Source organism: Anoplopoma fimbria, chromosome 12 (assembly GCF_027596085.1).
Source record: "Anoplopoma fimbria isolate UVic2021 breed Golden Eagle Sablefish chromosome 12, Afim_UVic_2022, whole genome shotgun sequence".
Taxonomy (NCBI): Eukaryota; Metazoa; Chordata; class Actinopteri; order Perciformes; family Anoplopomatidae; genus Anoplopoma; species Anoplopoma fimbria.
Genome location: NC_072460.1, coordinates 13346287 through 13364889, shown reverse-complemented (window position 1 = coordinate 13364889; position 18603 = coordinate 13346287). Strand labels below are relative to the sequence as shown.

The window sequence follows — 18603 nt, the reverse complement described above, 5'->3', positions numbered from 1 at the left end:
CAAGTTTCCTTTGGAAAAAATTAAGAAATAAAACATGAACATGTAGTAATCACTTGTTTTGAATGTTGCTTCATCAAAGAAAGAGCAGCCTTTGTTTTCATACTTCTGAAGTGTAAGGACAGTCTTTGGTCTTGCAGTTACATTATTCATCTTATTTATTAAACAGGAAGTGTCAATATCATGGACAATTTCTTCTAAAAAGTAAATTTCTTGATTTGAATGTACAGTAATATAAATTTCCACTTAAAGAATAGTGTCTCATACAATGTTGAGCCAAATTAAGTAGTGTAAAGATGGATTCCTCAACAGCTGTTCGGCGAAATTGCATCTCTATTAAAACAGAGGAGATTGAATAAAATTTTAAAACATAAGACCTCGTAGGAATAGAACCATCCTTCATCCACCACCACATCAATAGCAGGTTAACATCACCAGGGCCCTTAATCAGCAGTCCATTTGGAATCTTCTTCATACATTTGTCACTTCCCAAATGACAGAAAGTGTTGTCAAGGCATTGATTCAGTTTTTAAGAATTACTTGGACAAGGCACAAAGAAATACAAATCATAATTAGCTTTAAGACACTGATGAACCAGAGGTAAATTAAAGAGTAATCGTAAAAGCATCATTCCCCTTACCGTCTAGTTGTTGTATGACTTTAAAGCTGGAAATATAAACATCTGCATATTGTCGTCAGTATTATAAGACTAATGTTATAAAACAAGGCAATACAAAATACAATCTTCGAAAAAACAAATGAAAGCTGTAAATGAACAAATTATGGCTGCTTCAAGAGAAATAACACTGTTTACACAAAAAAAAGGCACTTCTTAAGCAAAACATGAGGCATTGGAGACATTTTGGTTTGACTAGCTTGTCCAAAAGAACCAGCAGAATTGATGGTTTTCCTTATTGAAAATGTGATTGAAATCTAAATAGTCAATATTTAGTCTTGATTGGTTTTTGGAAACAGTCCCCAAATGTTTCATTATAATATTAAACTTCTCTGTTATTTGTAGGAATGTTTTGCATTTTTCTTCAGGACAATCATCCCAGCAGCAGAGTTGGCATCTTCCCTTGGCTGACTTCCAGTCTAAGTCCTGCTACGACTGCATAATCTGAGGAAATTAACGGTCTTGGGAATAAGATCCACATGTTGGCAGCCGCTTTGTTAGCGAAAACAAAGTTCCTCCTGCTTTGTGGTCCGTCAGTTCTCAACTCACCTCACCTGTTATGTAGTTGCCCTCCTGGTTCTCCGTGGCAACAGGGCAGGGAAAGTCTTGTGTTTGCAGTGAGACAGGAGTAACCCATTGTGCTTCTGTAATGTTGCCTGCTCACTTAAAGTGGCTGTAAAGGTCCTCCATAAATAAATAAATTACCCAGCTATAACAAGGGCTCTGTCCTGTCCCTCCTTTCAGTCTTTGTGATCTGCAGCCTCAGGGTTGAGATAGACCATCGGGACACAGGGTGGGGGGTTATAGTGGGGAGGGGAGTATAAGTGACCAATAAGTGGTTTAGGGTCTTTTCCAACCGCTCCGGATCAACGCATCAGCTCGCAGGAAAGGCTGGTTTCGGAGATCTGTGAGTAGGTATGGAGAGAGGGGTCAGAGACGGGGATGGGGGACACACATGTTAGAGGACCCGGAGGTCAATAAGCTAACTTGCTACTACTTGACTTAAATTTAAGCAATTTTGTCTTAAACAGAGCTAAGAGTGTGTTTAGCCATATATGTAGTGCAAATGCACTCAGTTACCGGTTTAGTGGTACACCTAATAACCACATCTACCCAATAATTCTATGTCTGTCTGTGGGTATGTCCTTCTCATATTTCAAGAATCTTTCATCCTTCATACTAGGCAGGTGTATTAACAATGACCAAATGATGTGGAGTGTTAAATGTGGTGCAATTTGGCCAGATGGTGGAGCTATAAGAATGAACTTAATGTTTTTTTTAAAAAGTCATAATAAAGTTTGTAATAAAAAAGGCAGAGTAGAGTGTCATAGAAGCATACATAAAAAAGTCAATATAGCAGGAAAAAAATATAAAAAGTCATAAAATAGTGTGTCATGAAAGATATCACAAAAAGTCATAACAAAGATTGCCATGAAAAAAGTAATAGTAAAGTCATAGTATAGTATGTCATAAAAAGTCAAAGTATAATGTGAAGAAGTCTTTAAAAAGTCAGAGTATAGTATGTAATAAAACTACTTAAAAAAGTCATAAAAGAGTTTGAAGTATAGTATGTAATAAAACTACTTAAAAAAGTCATAAAAGAGTTTGAAGTATAGTACGTAATAAAAAGTCACAGTATAATGTGAAGTCTTTAAAAAGTCAGTACAGTATGTCATAAAACCCCTTAAAAAGGTCAAAGTATAGTATGTCATTCAAAGTCATAGTATAGTTTGTCAAAAAAAGTCAAAGTATAGTGTGTCATAAAAAGTCATAGCATAGTATGTCATAAAAAGTCATAGCATAGTATGTCATAAAGAACAATAAAGAAGTCAAACTATATTATGTATGTAGTATGTATATTCAAATGTCTTGGAACAGTCATAACAAAGTATGTTAAAAAAAAGTCATAAAAACATACAGCTCAACAGCGCCACAAACAACATCCTACAAAATTGAATTGAATTGTTGAATCAACAAAAAATGAAACTTATAACCTTCATGAAGGTAGGAATTATTTCAGGACTGCTGCATTAGACTGCATTAGTTATAGTTAGGTGTACCCTATATACCGGCAATTGAGTTTACATGTGTATATTTTAGTCAAATAATTATATAATATCTGCAATAACTTCTGCAGTTACTTTGTTTACTGCGTATAAGAAATATCAAAATGGCAATTACGGCATTAACAATACAGACTGAACACTGAATGACACATTGCCATAACCTTGCATTTCAACTAGTAGTAAAGATACACAAAACAGTGAAATTCAAGGTTTTGGTAATGTAGTTATTGCAACATTGTAATACTAGTAACGCAGCAGTAAAAATAAAAGTAGTCATTACAATTACAGTATAATGGTCAACAAGCTCTACAAAAAACAACAATCCAGCTGGCTGTGCCTAAAGTAACAGAAAACCTCTCAGCTCTGTAAAGAATGTAATTTATATCTGACTGACAGTTTTTTCTAGAGCCTGTTGACCAAATAGCTGTTCAGCACACTGCAGATGACAGTTAGCAAAGACAAAACATGGCGGACGTTGTTGACAGGTGAGAGGTAAATGAACATTGGACAACATGCAACACATAATAGGAGGGGATGATGATGATGATGATGATGATGATGATGAGGCTCTCAATGGTATAGTTATGCATTTAAACTGAACAATGACGCTCTTAAGATAGCACAAAGGTTGCATCGTCTCTGATGCAAAGACTTGGTGGGAAATTAAATAAGTGAATTAATGTTTTATTTGCTAGCGGTTGGGGCAAGTGATACTGTATTTCTGTAAGTTCGCTTCTTGATTAATCTTCAGTAACTGGTTTTCTAACTAGTGTGTTGTAAACAAAAATCTCCTTGCTGTGAAGCCTCTTTGATTTTTAAATTTTGCATCCAAAGCACTAGCTGAAGCAGCTGACATCACTGTAGCAGCACACAGGAGCCGGAGGGCCAAGCGGGCCAGGTTTCAGCCAGGCTACCTTCCTTACCCTCTCTTAGGAGTGGGAAATACTGTCATTAATCTTCTTTTCAGCTGGAGGGGGTAGAATGAACAGTGGTGGTTGAGGAAAGAAGAGTCACATGTTAGCAGGAAAACCAACACCAATAAGTTAGTTTCATGGAACACGGCATCGATGATCAAACCAGTAGATTAGCCAAACCTCTTCATGTTATGATTGTTCAATTCAGCTTCATGAAAGAAATATGTCGTAATAATGCACAGCCTTTTACAAGTGTCATGCATGGTGATAATGTAATCACAGTCATGGCTGATTGTACTGTGAGTGAGTCAACATATTTTTCACACACAAAGAAATATGTTGACACACTGTACAACTTTTTATTTTTCCATGGAGATCTACGCCAGGCAAAGAGGTTTGGCTGACTCCTATCACCAGATAGGAATCCTCTGAAGTAGAACACAAACAACCAAATGACGGCCCAAGTTAGTTCATAGTAGTTGGTGGGGTTTGGGTGGGGTGACAGGGGATCATGCTGCATGCACAGTGCGGTCAGGAGGCGTATGAGAGACACCTTGAATAACCTTGGCATTAGGGGGGAGGGGCTAGCAGTTGGCGTCGTCACAGAGGTTGGCTTCACAGAAGAACCGTGAGCCGCGTTTAGCAGTGCGGGCTGTGAAGGGCACGCTCTTCAGTACTGGGGGAGGAGGGTGAGGGAGAGAAAACATGTCACACCTGAGACACTGTCCTCCTGGGGGGAAAACAACACTGGACCACCTTCAAATTTCTGTCATGAGACTGTAACGAAACTGTGCTATTTCTGTACTGTATGCAGCACGGATCTATGGTGGCAAACCTTTATGTGAAAAGGAATTAACTGAATTAGCAGCAACATTTGACCTTATTTTGCACTACATACACGTTTAATAAAGGGTTAATAACACACTATGATGTAGTTGGAAGCCGATATATTCTTAATGTATTTGTCCAAAACTATAACTAACTCATCCAGTGGGCACCCATACATGGAGGTTGTTGTATAAACAAATTAATCGTTTATACAGTAGAAATTAAGCGGAATTTTTATAAAATGTGTCTTCATAGGAGAAGATTGATTGCCGTGAAATGCTACACATTAACCAACGAAAAAATAATTCCTTATAGCGATATGCATCTATATTTAAGTGTGTTATGAACAATTTATTAAATGGTTGTATACTGCTTATGAATGCTAAATATGGGGCCTTAAAGTAAAGCTTTATGGGATTAGAACACATTTTTTATACCTTGGAAAAGCATCAATTGCACAATACGCTGTTAACAGCTCTGATAGTAGTGGCATAGAAGCATTATTGATTACTTAATTAAACATTTATATTATTTACATTTTAAGCACTGATTAATAATCATGACAAAAACATTGGTTAGCTTATGTGCTATCCTGAGGCTGTAGATACTGATTTTTTGTTTCTTCTATTAAAGCCCCTTTATGTGGAACTTTAAAACAAAAGCCGTATAAGAATACTTTGAAAAATACTATAATCGCATAAAATAATCTACACAGAGTGGCTTTGAAGAAGGACCCTGAAAATAAAATAATATTTACTTAATTTACTGTACATTAGGAGTCAAACTTCCTGTCTACTTATCTTCATATAGAAGCTCAACAGCTTTAGTGCAGTGCATTTCTAACTAGACATCACGTCATGGAAAAACTAGAGGCTGCTGTGCTGCTACGTGCTGTGCTCCAGATGTGGTGGTGTCTGGACTACGTAGCACAAGGTGCACTTCAAAGGAGCTGAGCAGTGAATGACCACAGTCATCCTCGACCTGGGAGGACCGGGGCTACAGGCACCCACATGGGGTCTTTTTAGGGTGCTGTCTGGCCCACCTGTGATGATGTCCTCGATGGTGCCATCTTTGCCCTCATAAACTGGACGGTGGTCTTTGGCTTGCCGCTTGCGCAGCTCTGTGATCAGCTCATGCTGCTGCTGTCTCTTCTTTACGGCCTGGACCTGCAAACCAGTGGAGAGGATATTTGTACTGTGCTTTTTGGCATGCTACAAAGCTTTATTTAGCACTGAGTAAACATCTGATAGATTACATTCAGCTCAGTCGCATGCACTTTGACTGTACCTTGGGGTCCTGCTGTTTGGCCTCCTGAGCCAGTAACTTTTCTCTCATTGCTTCCTCCTGCTTTTTCCTCTGTTCGTTTTGTTCCATGGCATCCTGTTGAGAAGAGAAAAATGTGACCAGTCTGCAACAAGAGACAGAAGCTCAAATAAATCCAAGTCAATACCCTTGTGTGGCCCTTTACAGATAAAGAAAACAGGTCAAAAGGGGAACATAAACAGGACACACACAAATAACCCACACACTTTGATGGACATAACCAAATGGATTTCAAACCCACAGAACTCCCAATAGATACAATAAATGTGCTTTAATGCCACAGTTTGAAATATTTGGAATTACACATATTCACTTCTGTGCTGAGAGTTAGATGAAAAGATGGATACGACTCTCATATTAAAACGCTAAATATGAAGCCAGCAGCCAATTAGCTTAGCATACAAACGGCAAGTTAGATGGACTTTTCAAAGTTAACAAAATTTGACAAATCTTTTTTTAATATTTGGACAAAGCCAGGCTAGCTGGTCCCCCCCCTGGTTAACTTAAAAAAAATATTTAAGGGACAGATTGGAGTATGGATCTTTTCATTTAAATTTGTTGCATGTTGTTGTCAGAAAGATAGTGATTTTGCAGTCAAATCAAATTAAATGAGTTCATTATTTTTGGTTTCTATTTCAAACCAGCTCCTCATATTCTTAACTCCTCTCCAACCTTGAATAACTTGGAATCGTAACAGGCGTATTTCCCAAATGGCAAACTATATCTTTAAGTCACTCATACAGACACATATGCGTACAAAGAAATCCTTGTTCACATTTCCTTAAGCAGATCCCATAAATCCAGACTGAGAACAATCTCAGGAAATGTGCTGTGTGGTGGGGCAGGGCGAGGCTGTCCGGGGTAAAGGAGATGAGGGACAGGGGGGACAGGGGGGGTGGGGACGGACGGACGACCGAGTCTAAACACCACAGCTGCAGCGCTGGAGTCAGACCCAGATGGCTTTTCCTGTTATTTGGCCTCGGACTATACGCCACGTCCTGTGGCACAGAGGCGGCCAGAGCTCTGCCCTGTTCTTCTCTCACTGAGACGGACAACATCCAAGTCTGAAACCAGGGAACTCCCCCTCTGACCAGGAGAGCAAGCTGAAACCTGTCGGCACAGAAGTGAGGAAAGATGCTGCTTAGTGTCCTCACCTTGTAGGCCCTGATGAAGCGCACAAACACGGGGAAGAACACAGAGGGCGGAGTTGTCTTGGCACTCTCTCCGAAGTAGTTCACCACATTGTTGAAGGTTTCCTAGAATCGGGAAAGACAGTGCCAGATTGGAAGCAATGTATGTAAACACTGTCCAGTCATGATTGGTTGTGTGTAAGAGGTCAGTGAGCTGAATCTGGGACAGAGGTATGTCTCATGTCTATTTAAAAAAAAAAAATAATTCCCAGTGAGGTTAAGAGGTGAGGACAGTGGTGGATACCTCTGCTGTCTTGGCGTCCTTCTGCAGCTTGTCAAGCTGTGTGTCGCTGGCCTGGACGAAGCCTTTCAGGACTGAATGGTCATGGAGAGCACACTCTCTCCGGATCAGGTCCATGCCTTTCCCCAGCTCTCGGACATCCAGCAGCACATTTTCCAGAGATACTTTTGTACAGTCAACAGGGAATATGTTTTATTTAGCAACAATATATAAGCACAGTGTTATAAAAACGCTCTCATTTCACTGAACATAACTAACATTTATAATAATATGTCCTCATAATGCTTTCTCTAAACTCACCTGCTGCAGCTTTATCCACAAAGTGCAGTTCGTTGTAGAAGTTGGCCAGTTCAGGGTACTTCTCTTTCAAAATGAGAGCTATGTAGTGGAGCAACGTCATCTTTCTGTCTGTAGACTTAGTGTCCAGCAGCTGTGTAACAATAGGAACGAAATGGAATATCAGTCAAAGCACTGCACAAATGAACTGTGTGTAATGCTACTACCGCATACTCACCAGATCCAGACTCTGTAATTTGAAGCCATAAACGCAGCCTCGCTTGCTGCTGTTCATGTAATTTCCCAAGGCTAAAATAATCTAGAGGTAAACCAAAGGAATAAATGAATACACATAATCAATACAAACACTGCTGATATTAAAACTCCCGTCAAATAAACACTTCTTACCTCAAGCACTCTTTTTAGCTTTGGTGCAGATTTCACTGAGGCAGAAGCAGCAATGACTGCATTGAGCTGGGGAATGAGCATGTTGATGTTGTCAGTAAAGTTCCCGACAAAAGTGATGATGTTCATTCTCTGCGTGAGCCTCTCAATCTTGCTGAACGACAACATGAACCGATCTTCGTCCGCCAGCTGGTCCGGTGGACGCCGCTCACGCTCGTACTGGCGAAACACCTTCACCTCATTCTCCGTGGGAAGGAAACGCATCAGACACTCCACAAAGTCGACAGGTAAGGCCTTGAGGTCAAACCTGAGAAACACATAACATATATTAGCTACCATCTCGTCTATGGATCAGAAAGTATTTGAAGTCCAGGAAACGGGCCTACTTCTCGATTGCTTTGCAGATCTCCTCTGTGGTCTTGTGTGCCTTTCGCAGTGTGATGGCTAAGTTCTTGGAGCGATTGGCGTCCAGGAGGGTGACTTTGTTTACCGCCTTCTGGGCTACTTTGCTCTTTGTGCAGGAAAGATCCACGATGGGACCCTGGGCTCTGGTCTTAAACATCTCCTCAAACCTTTCCAGATCCAGCTCCTACACATGAGTGACAGTTTACTTACTTGTTCAGAACTATTATTAGAAGGTCTTGGAAACACATTTTCTAAATCAGCATTTTAATACAAGGGATGGACCAAGGTAGAAAAGTTTTGGTCATTTCACACGAGATATCTGAATTTTTTCTCTGTGCTTTTCTGACTGGTTTGATGTGGGCGAGGCTCAGTTGGAAAAAGGTGATGTCATGTATTTCCATTCCCCAATCAGGATTTATCCATTTACCTCAGCCTTTGAGTGTAAATAAATAGTACAAATTAGGATGTTTTTGTCCCTACATTCTTTTTACTTTGTTGCTCATTTAGTTATAGGTATTCAACGATTATGATGTTTTCAGGGACATTTCAGCAGTTTGATTTACCTCAAGCACACGTTCATCATCAATCTCGTTGAAGACTGTGCCGTTGATCTGATTGGGCTTCAAGGCTGTCCAGTTAAACACTGGAAGGCGGAACTTGGTCTTGATGGGCTTCTTGATTCTGATAGCTGTAGTCGAGAATTAAATAAAAACAAATAAAAGTGTTAATTCAAAAATTGGTTTTGCATGATTGTAAACATTCATAAAGAGCTTTATAAAGTCTTATAAATGCATAATTATGTCTTATGAATGTGCTAAAGATCCATTGTAGACATGGGCTTCATAAAAAGAGCGTTACATTTAGCTCTATTACTTGGAGTGGGACAGAAAGCAAAGACGTACGAAGGTGCATAACAACAATGTAATTTTATATCGGCTCTCACCTGAGAGACCCAAACTCAGGATAACTGATGGAGAAGCTCCAGGCAGAGGTGGAGCGAGAGGTGGCGGTGGTGGGACTGGTGCACAGTGGCCTGCAATCAATGTACAAGAAAATGTTGAATGCTTTTTACTTGAACACTTGAACAAAAGTGTTCTCTTCCAAAAATACATTTTATCAATCCTATAACATCACTTTGATCTATTGTGTTTGCGATCCTTTGTTTTTCTCTATATATTTAACCTAATTCATTATAAGATACGGTGGCTTTCAGGTAACAGAAAAAGCACAAGGCTCTCTCTAGAGACAATTTTAAGTGTTTCCGTTTTGGGCCATGGTAGAAACATGGCGTTGCAACATGTCAGACTCAGTGAGGAGGATTGTGCTCATAGGATCCATCCCACACATAAACAGCTCATTATGCAATAAAGACACAGTAATTCTTAGTTTAAGGTGATAATACACTACTGAAAACATAGTTATTAATACTGTATTCCATACCTGCGAGAAAAAAAAACACCCTTAATTCTACACACTGCTCCTTTAAATAAAGTTGCCAAAAGAGCTGAAAACTGCTCTAATAGTGGATACCATTTCTCCTGTGCTACATTCTGTCTGCACACTCGCACACAAAGGAAACCACTTGTATTTCCCTTTCCTGTCTAGGGTAGAAAACCACTGCTGCGACTCATCACCTGACTTAGCATGGATGAACAAAGAAGGGGAAACAAAAATAGACCTCCTCTGAGTGTCTATAGTCAAACAAGGGTAACTTTTACATGTATGTGTCACCAGACAAAATCACTGTGAGTCATGGTCCATCACCTAAGGCTGAGGGAAGAGGGGGAGGAGGTGGTGGAGGTGGAGGAGGAGGGGGAGGGGCTTCACTGGCTGGTGGTAAACTTGTGTCTGGTCCTCCCGGTTCGGTAAACCCAGCTGTTGAACCCAAAGACAGCTGCCTAATGTCCCCCAGTGGGATTCCAAGGCCACCAACACCACCCCCAACACCCAGCGGCTCGATGGCAATATCTCCATCGGCCTTCTTGTGCAAACGGATGGTGCCTTGCTGCTCGAGCTCCAGCAGCCTCCTCTCAATGTTGAAGTGCCTCTGGGAGGCTGCATCCTTCTCCTTGATCACCCTCCTCAGTGTGGTGACCTGGGTGTTGGTCGACTCGTACGTCTCCTGGAGAGTCACCAGGGGGAGATAAAGAGCACAACACAATGACTCTACATGCAAAAGAAACATCCTGTTTCCTGCTGACCTAATTTGCTATCACAGCAATATAGCTACACGCATCTGAAACTGATCTTTGCTAACACACAGTGAAATGAGTTGAGCCTTTCTAATGAGAGGCAGGCAAAGAAATATTACATCATTACAACACGCGGCTTACCCTTATTGCATGCAGGTCCTTATCTTTCTGCAGGAGCACCTTCTCAAGATCAGCTACTTTCATCATTGTTTCATTCTCAACCTCCAGCAGCTTCTCCGTCACCTGTGAAAGAAGACAGAGAGATAAAACAAGAGAGAGATGAGAGGAGGTGAATACAAGAATTGATCCATAGCCCGGGCATCTTTCCCAGTTCCACTCCCTCCCACTCTCTCCCCTATACACTGTGCATCATCAATAAGAAATAAGATATACCCAGCAACATGATGCAGCAAGAGCATGACACAGCTTTTAGTTTTGATTTTGAGCAGATTACACATGTTGCATAGGAATTCACAGAAATTCTTCACCCTCATCCTCCCACGTCATTCCTGACTTCTGAGAGCAGAGTTTGTTATGAAATTCTTAGAGTGATGTCAGGGCTGCCCACAACCTTTCTATGAGAAGAAGGTCTTTGCAAAGCAGTGTGGGATACGAAGGCCACTGCCCAGAAAGAATGAGCCGACACAAGAACAATATTAAGCTTGTTTCACACGCAGTATTTTCCAGTGTTCTCCACCCCGTCATTATTCTGAGCCACTTGTGAAATGCAAACACAGAGTAGATTTTTTAATCACCATGTAGAAACAGCCAAGTTAAGTGCATGGCTGGTGAACCACAACAATCTCATAAACGGGCCCGGAGAGCTGTGTTGGTGGCCCAGACTGGGTGGTGCACTTACGTGGGACAGGTGCTCCTCCAGTTCATCCACCTTTTCCAGAGCAGCATTCTTCGTCTCTGCATCTTCCAATAGACCACCCACGTCAAACACGTTATCCAGGTAGGCCTGGATCTGCACCGACAGCTTGTCACTCTCTGTGTGTTTACATTTCTGACGTGAGGGAGAATGAATCAGCATTAGAGATACTCTACACCCACTAGACAAATAGTCTCAGTCAGTCCATTTATTCGGATAGCCCATTTTAACCACAACATCGTCATCTTACCTCCAGGTAATCATCCAGTCCAAGCTTGGTGAATTCATACTGTAGGTGGACTCTGAAGTTCATGTCCTCCACCGAGTGCACCACAATGTTGATGAACTGCATGCAAGCAACCTGGACCACAGAAAGAGTTAGAACCAAATATATTCAATTAGATAGATAAAAAGATGGACACACATTCACACCCAAATAAAAACATCCATCCATAATACAAAGTTTATCTTACCATGTAGTCGATGTTTCCCTCCTCAATGCGGAAGTAATCCATCAGTCTCTCAAAGCGATGCTTCTCCTTACACACCTAGAATGCAAAAGATGCAGAAATACAGAGGAATGAAATTAATTTATTAATTTAAGTTTCAATGGAGGAAACACAAAAACTGAACCTAGAAAAACAAAAAGCCCTACATGAAGAGAAGCTGAATGGAAGGTCAAAATAGGTTATATAAAAGCTCCTTGTCTAATGTTAAAATATACTGATTAATCCGATCTATTAAAGATTTCACTTCTAAAAGCAAATTAAATGATCAGTCTCCTGGTTAAAGCGTCAGCGTGCAGTGGAGAGAAGACATTAAGTTGGTTTGTGCCATGGAGAAGAGCAAAGCAAAGCTACAACTGAAAACAGAGGTTTTTATGCAGGAATGGGCACCAGTTGCACGGTCTATGCCAGAACTGTGTATTTCAGAGTAAAGGCACCACCGTCTTTTTTCCCCTTCAATTTTCTACTTATTTTATTATCTAAGATCATATTCCCTCTATATTTGTGGGTTGTTCTGTTGTGTCTTGAGTTCATGCAATAACAATTAAATAAAGTTTAAAATATATATATCAAAACAAACATCAGAGGTCCTCTGAATATCTGTATGACTCAACTACAGTATATTAATGAATGCGACAAATCATAACATAATGAAGTATTTTGTTCTGATGAAACACATTCCAGGATTAAATAAGATCTTAGCTGTATGTAAACAGAGGACAGCTTCCTCCATTTGCAACAACAACCTCTTCTTATTATCATAATTCATGGGAAGGGAAGCCAGCAGAAGATTAAGACATGAGACCAACTTTTTAAGCCAAATTCCTGCACAAAAATACAATGAAGGGGGAAAGGGAGAAACAATCATTATTAAAGCTGCTTTATCCAGCACTGTAACAATTAAAAAAGTCATGCTGATTTCTGACAATCCTAACTAAAACATTAGTAGTTGTAGACCTCATACTTGATTACAGTACAGCCGTCGTTGAATACCATAGGTGGCCTTCTTGAGAGATTTCAAAGACCTGCCACCTTTTATTAATGTATAATTAAAAAAAATAGCACTACAGAAATACCATCTTGTTTTGAATAGGGGGTTGATTTCGCTCTTGCGTCTCTCTGGGGCTTTTCGACTGCGAGGTAATTGTCTTGTTCCGGTGTTTAGATCACTGAGTAGTAAGAAACTGAGAGGCTAAGCAAACCTTTGTGGTCTACTGGCTCCCATCAGGGAGTTGATCCTTATCATTGTTCAAGGTTGGCTCACATCTGGTGTCTTAATGAGACTAATGACCTCAGACAGGCCACGGTAGAGCACAACCTCAGTAAACATGAAATCTCCCAGAGCTCCTCCACTTTCATTCATCTATTCCAGTTCTTTATGCCCTCATGCATACCAGTGATTTGGGAAATGGTGACAATTTAATTAATGCTAGATTATTTTTTAGCACATTCAATTCTAACTCTTACCACTAAATATTAACAGCCCAACGTTAGATGATAACAGTTCAAGTTTCATTAAGACATTGCTTTGGGCACCTCTTTGAAGTTGTCAAATGCTGAGAGGATGATCTCATGACCTCCTCGAACTAGACAGACGGCAGCCAGCAGCTCGAGGACCAAGGCTTTTGTCCTGGAGGTACAGAAAACACAATAGACATACCTGGATAATGTTCAACTGCAAACACTTCTCAAATTAAAGGTTGGAAAGCACAATATTTATACTATCTACGCTAACATAATGTATGTCCTCAAAATGAAGGCAAACTCATCAATATACAGGATTTTAAATCTTTAACCCATACTGAAGTGTGAAGCAGGGCAGGCCTTTATAGTTTTTACCCCTTAAGTGTTTACTCTCCTAGCCCTCATTATGAAGTGATCAGCGCTAGCGGTTCACCACTAATCTCCCTTTAGTAAACATTCTTTACAGCCTGTATATACGTCTCTGATCCCCGACTTCAGAGAGAAGCTGAGCCCCATGGAGAATAAGAGGCATATCATATGAAGTGGCTGCAGGGTTTCCCCAATTGTTTGACCTAGCCCTGCTTCTATGGAGACGGGGGCCCTCAGTTCTTACCGTGAGTTCTTATTGTTCAAGCTGAGAGCAATTTCATTGACTGCGTGTGCGTGAGACATGACCATATTGAAGCCATACTGGATGAAGAAGACAGAGAGAGAGAGAGAGAGAGATCAGGATGTGGTGAGAAAAAACTTTGAATATATAGAGCATTTGAATGCACAGGAAACACAATCCTCACGTTTATAACAGATATCTGTGTCAGATTGTGCTGGTGTTACCTGATAATTCATGATTGCTCTCAAGCACATGATGCACACATGCACATCATCTTTTTGGCTCACAAGGCGGGAGTTCTTGATGGTTTTGGTGTTGGAAACCGTGCCATAGCTGCAACGGATGGCAGAAGTTAATATCTGATCGAGATTTAATGATCAAACTCAGTATTTTACTTCAAATTTGATGTTTAACCATAGCTTGTTTGATTAACATCTGGAGTTTTTTCTGGTAGTCATATGACTCTTGTTTTAAGTGTGTAACATAGAGAGGGGCAGAGAGAGAAAATTACAGAGAACGTGGTCTGACAGAAAAAACTAAGATGGCTTTTGAGGTTGCAGATGCATCATGGGAGATGACTGGTTTCCTTGCTGCTGTCAACAGACTGAGGTCTATGCAAACAGACTACTATTATGTAACTGAATTGCCCAGTCATCATGTAGTATTACTTTTCTTGAGCAGTTTATACAAGGCTTTTACAGTAAATCCAGCATTTTTGACACACTAAGGTAATAATAAATTATACATAAAGTTATGCTAATACATATTCAGCAGTTATCTTAATCTCTTTGGGGACTATTTTTCTTTTCAATTTTCCTTTCCGACTTTACGCCTTGTGTCTCTTCATCTCTGGTCTGTGTGTGGCTCAGTGATGAAGAAGACAACTGTCCAACATATGCTGCAGCTCACAGCTGGCTTTCATCTGAAGACAGTGCAGACGCACATCTGGACAGATGAGGGAGGACCGTTAACAAAGAGAGCCTCATAACGCAAAAGGTCAAAGATTTTAGCATCTATCTCTGATACTATATCTGATTGAGTTTGGGCAGAGCCTTGAGGTCAAGAGAGAGGTCGGCCAAAACATAAATAATCAACCATTCAGGCATCGTCCTGAAACAAAACATCACCAAGACAACTGGCTTACATGCTAATACATATTTGTAGCATACAAGGTAGCACAGCGGGGCATTAACAGGGATAGGTAACAGCAGGGAAGCTAGCTTAGCAATACGTACCGGAGGACAGACTGACGGGCAGAGCGCACCAGTGTGTTGCAGAAGGGTTGGGTGCTGGAATGGTGCAGATCCTCTATGGACCTGCTCCAAGATTTTGCCTTATCCAAGAAGCCATCCTCCCCATTCTCCAGCCCCTCATAATCAAACCTGGGCCACATACAGTCATGGACAGACAAACAAGCCAACACAGAGGCACGGGGGTGAGAGGAACGGGGGAGTTTAGGTCAGCGAGGCAGCTTGGTAGAGAGCCAGGGATTATTACAAGAACTGTCATCGAGCTGCATCATAAAGCTCAGCACAGAGATTCTTACCCATTCAGGCAAGGTATAGCTCAGCACTACACCACATAGCATACACATTTAGTTTGCCAAGTATGCAACAAGGCCAAAGAGTGCGATTTGCAAAGAGCACATTTTTAGATGCACAAGCAGTTTATTACAGGCTCTACAGGACAGGACGTGTTTACCCAGCAGCTGAATCCACTTCCCAACCTAGTTCCTTAGGAAGGTTTTTGTCCAAGGCCATGAGCGATATGTGTGTGTGTGTCTGTGTTTGTGTGTGTGTTTGTGTGTGTGTGTATAAAGCGTACTTGTATAAAAGTACTCACATGACAGCACACTGGGCAAAGGAGAGGTACTCCACCAGGACGTCAAGACCTCTGTTCTCATCATTGAGGAACTCCCTGACCCACCTGTGACGCATGAGGACACATAGGGGTTAGCAGGGCACCACATCAAGAACACACCCTTATCCTTTTATCCTTTGGGATTGCATTTTCCCATTTATGCAGAAAAAGAAAGTAAAACAGCAAGAAAATGGAAAAAGCCTTCTCAAAAATTGATCTGTATAAAGTTGTATCAATAAAAATCTTGTAATTTGGCCATCCTCTTTATCACTAATAATAACTAAAATATAAATCTGTCTTATTAGGTGTAATGTCTGGAAATAATGTATTTAAACAAACATCTACTTGAAATACTGAGAATAAGTTCTTTAAAAGAAATTACAAGGAATTTGTAGCAAAATGGAAGCCCAAATATAGTCAGATGTATATAGATGAGTGATTAGTATTAATATTATCATATGTTGAGATAGGTGTGTTCACACAGATTTGTATGCATATATATGTATGTATGTTTTAATTCATATCTCCACTGTCTTTCCTGACGCTTTCTGGGCTTCACTGTACAGCTGCAATGATTAGTTTATTAGTCCATTTACTAATCAATTAATTGTTTGTAATTGTAGGTTCTCAGATGTGGGATTTGCTGTACTTCAGGTCTTTCATTTAAAGAAATTGAATACATTGGGATTTTTGACAGTTGGTTGAACAAAAAAACATTAAATGACAACAGATTGTGCTCTAGAATATGTGATTGAGGCATTTTTCACAGTTCCTTGATGTATGAGAGACCAAATTAAATTGATCAATCAATAAAATAATTGGAAGATTAATCGGTAGTTGCAAAACCTACTTTCCTATATTAAGAACACATGTATATTTTTCTTTCTTTCATTTTTTCTCATTCTACTGTACAACAATTGCTGAAAGCCTGATGATTACACCTACAAAAGTTAAAACATGATGAATTGGGGGTTAAAAACTCAATATGACAATAATTACTCAATATCCTTAATGACTAAATTGTGCCGACCAAGTTCATTGTTAAGATTAGGGAAAGCTGTGACATTGCAAAAATAAGTCAGACAGGACAGCAAACACAAGCAGTCAGACGATTACACAGGTTTTGAGCAAACCCCCAGGTTAACCAAAATTATTAATACAATAGAATAAATGCAAAATTGTTGATGAAACTGTCCATTCATCCATCAATTTGCAATAGTTGTGCATGCTCATAATATTTCAGTGCAATGGGGGACTATAACAGACATTTAAGTTCATGCAATTTCTGTTTTACCAAGAATAATAAAGTTTCTGTAATCTGGCTTGACTTTTAACCTGATTACAACCTGTCTGCTCGTACTACGGTTTGTGTTTCTCCCCTGTCTGACTTATTGTTGCAGCAATATCACCTTGCTCCAATATTGCAGAAAAAGATGGTATCACAACTGATAGAGATGATTACAAAAAATAAAACCCATGTTGTATTAAACCGGAATGATCCTTTAAGGCAGCTCTGAGGGGGGTCTCCCCTCCCCTGAAGGAAGGAACTTGGCAGGAATGTCATGGAAAATAAACCAGAACGAGGCTTCAGACTCCACATTTAACTCCAGATTTTTGGAGAGAGAAGCAACTCCAAACAAAGGAATTCCCATTGCGATGAGTGAAAGAATGTGGAGGGCATATGGCTGAAGGAGCTGAGCTGAGGTCGAACCCCTGACAGTCAACAGTATTTAGTCTGCCTCCCCCACAGACCCCCTTCACCTCCTCCCCACGTCTTCAGAGAACTCCAGGGGGGGACAGGATTGGGGTAAAAGGTTCTTAAAATAGTCTTGGGGTGCTGGTTATGATGACAGTCAGCCAATGGCGAGTCAGGCAGGAAAGCAATCAGAGCCTCAAAGTAGCGGAGGGAGCGAGGGAGGGAGGGAAGGAGGGAGGGAAATGGAAGAGAGGTGAGGAGAAGAACTGAGGAAAGCAAACAAAGCAGTAAGAAGATTGGGTGCAGGAGGAAAGGAGAGGAGGGGTGGACAAGGAGGAGGGCTTGATCATCGGTTTCCTGTCTACCACCACCCTCACTCCTTCCTTGCACTGACCCCTCACTCCTTCCTCTCTCCCACCCTCCCTCTGCTCCTCTCCAACCAGTTGCTATTTCAGATTTTCTTGGCAATTTCTGAAATAACACATCAGAAAGGGCCCAGGATTCAGACACGCACAAACCCAGCATCTATTACATTTAATCCCATCCTCAAAAGTCTTAAATAGCTTTCTTTTTTATTTGCCTGCAAGTCTTTCTGGGAAATGCATTGAAACAGACCTTTATTGATGAGGCCTAATACAATATGAGTTATTCTTGGAGCTCAACGAACGCTATGGAAAAGCAAAGCCTTTTACAGGCTTCTTTGGGTCTGGGAATTCAGTGGCAAGTCACTGCAGCACATTTTTTATGTCAAAGTATCCGTGTGACATCCAGATTATAAAGTCAAGGATCAAGTCTGCAACAGTGAAGATAAAGGCTAGAAAGGCTTCACATGACATCTGCATACACAGCAGTTGTATAGTGAACTGTACAGTATTGAATGTCCATGACAAAAAATTACAAAACAATATAAAATGATTGTTTGTTTTGAAATGAGGCTAATGTGTAAACATAAAAGTATCCTTGTGTGTGTTTTTTGTGCTATTCACTGGGTTCAGCTTTAGTCAACCAGGCTTCCTGTCCCTCTGGCACACACAACAAAGCTTCCTGCTCTACACTATGGGGGAGTGGACGGGGCAGCAC

The 18603-nt window shown here is 40.5% G+C and overlaps 1 protein-coding gene across 4 annotated transcripts in view; it reads right to left on the bottom strand.

Annotated features, from left to right (window-relative positions):
- Positions 1-150: 150 nt before the first annotated feature.
- fmnl3 (formin-like 3) overlaps positions 151-18603 on the bottom strand; it is a 33748-nt gene continuing 15295 nt past the window's right edge. Inside the window, exons 5-26 of one of the 4 annotated variants that reach the window (XM_054608866.1) lie at positions 15810-15893; positions 15203-15349; positions 14192-14300; positions 13971-14047; positions 13430-13523; positions 11861-11935; positions 11638-11748; positions 11373-11522; positions 10655-10756; positions 10086-10443; positions 9265-9354; positions 8885-9009; positions 8303-8505; positions 7920-8223; positions 7750-7830; positions 7536-7665; positions 7239-7399; positions 6959-7060; positions 5769-5861; positions 5524-5647; positions 4207-4329; positions 151-1578 (exon numbers count right to left, since the gene is read on the bottom strand). In XM_054608866.1, coding sequence (XP_054464841.1) covers positions 4238-4329; positions 5524-5647; positions 5769-5861; positions 6959-7060; positions 7239-7399; positions 7536-7665; positions 7750-7830; positions 7920-8223; positions 8303-8505; positions 8885-9009; positions 9265-9354; positions 10086-10443; positions 10655-10756; positions 11373-11522; positions 11638-11748; positions 11861-11935; positions 13430-13523; positions 13971-14047; positions 14192-14300; positions 15203-15349; positions 15810-15893 — 2812 coding nt within the window. In that variant the 3' untranslated portion in view covers positions 151-1578; positions 4207-4237. Of the gene's footprint in view, positions 1579-3662; positions 3707-4206; positions 4330-5523; positions 5648-5768; positions 5862-6958; positions 7061-7238; positions 7400-7535; positions 7666-7749; positions 7831-7919; positions 8224-8302; positions 8506-8884; positions 9010-9264; positions 9355-10085; positions 10444-10654; positions 10757-11372; positions 11523-11637; positions 11749-11860; positions 11936-13429; positions 13524-13970; positions 14048-14191; positions 14301-15202; positions 15350-15809; positions 15894-18603 lie in introns of all 4 variants that reach the window. The other 3 variants (XM_054608867.1, XM_054608868.1, XM_054608869.1) reach the window with 3 other exon arrangements.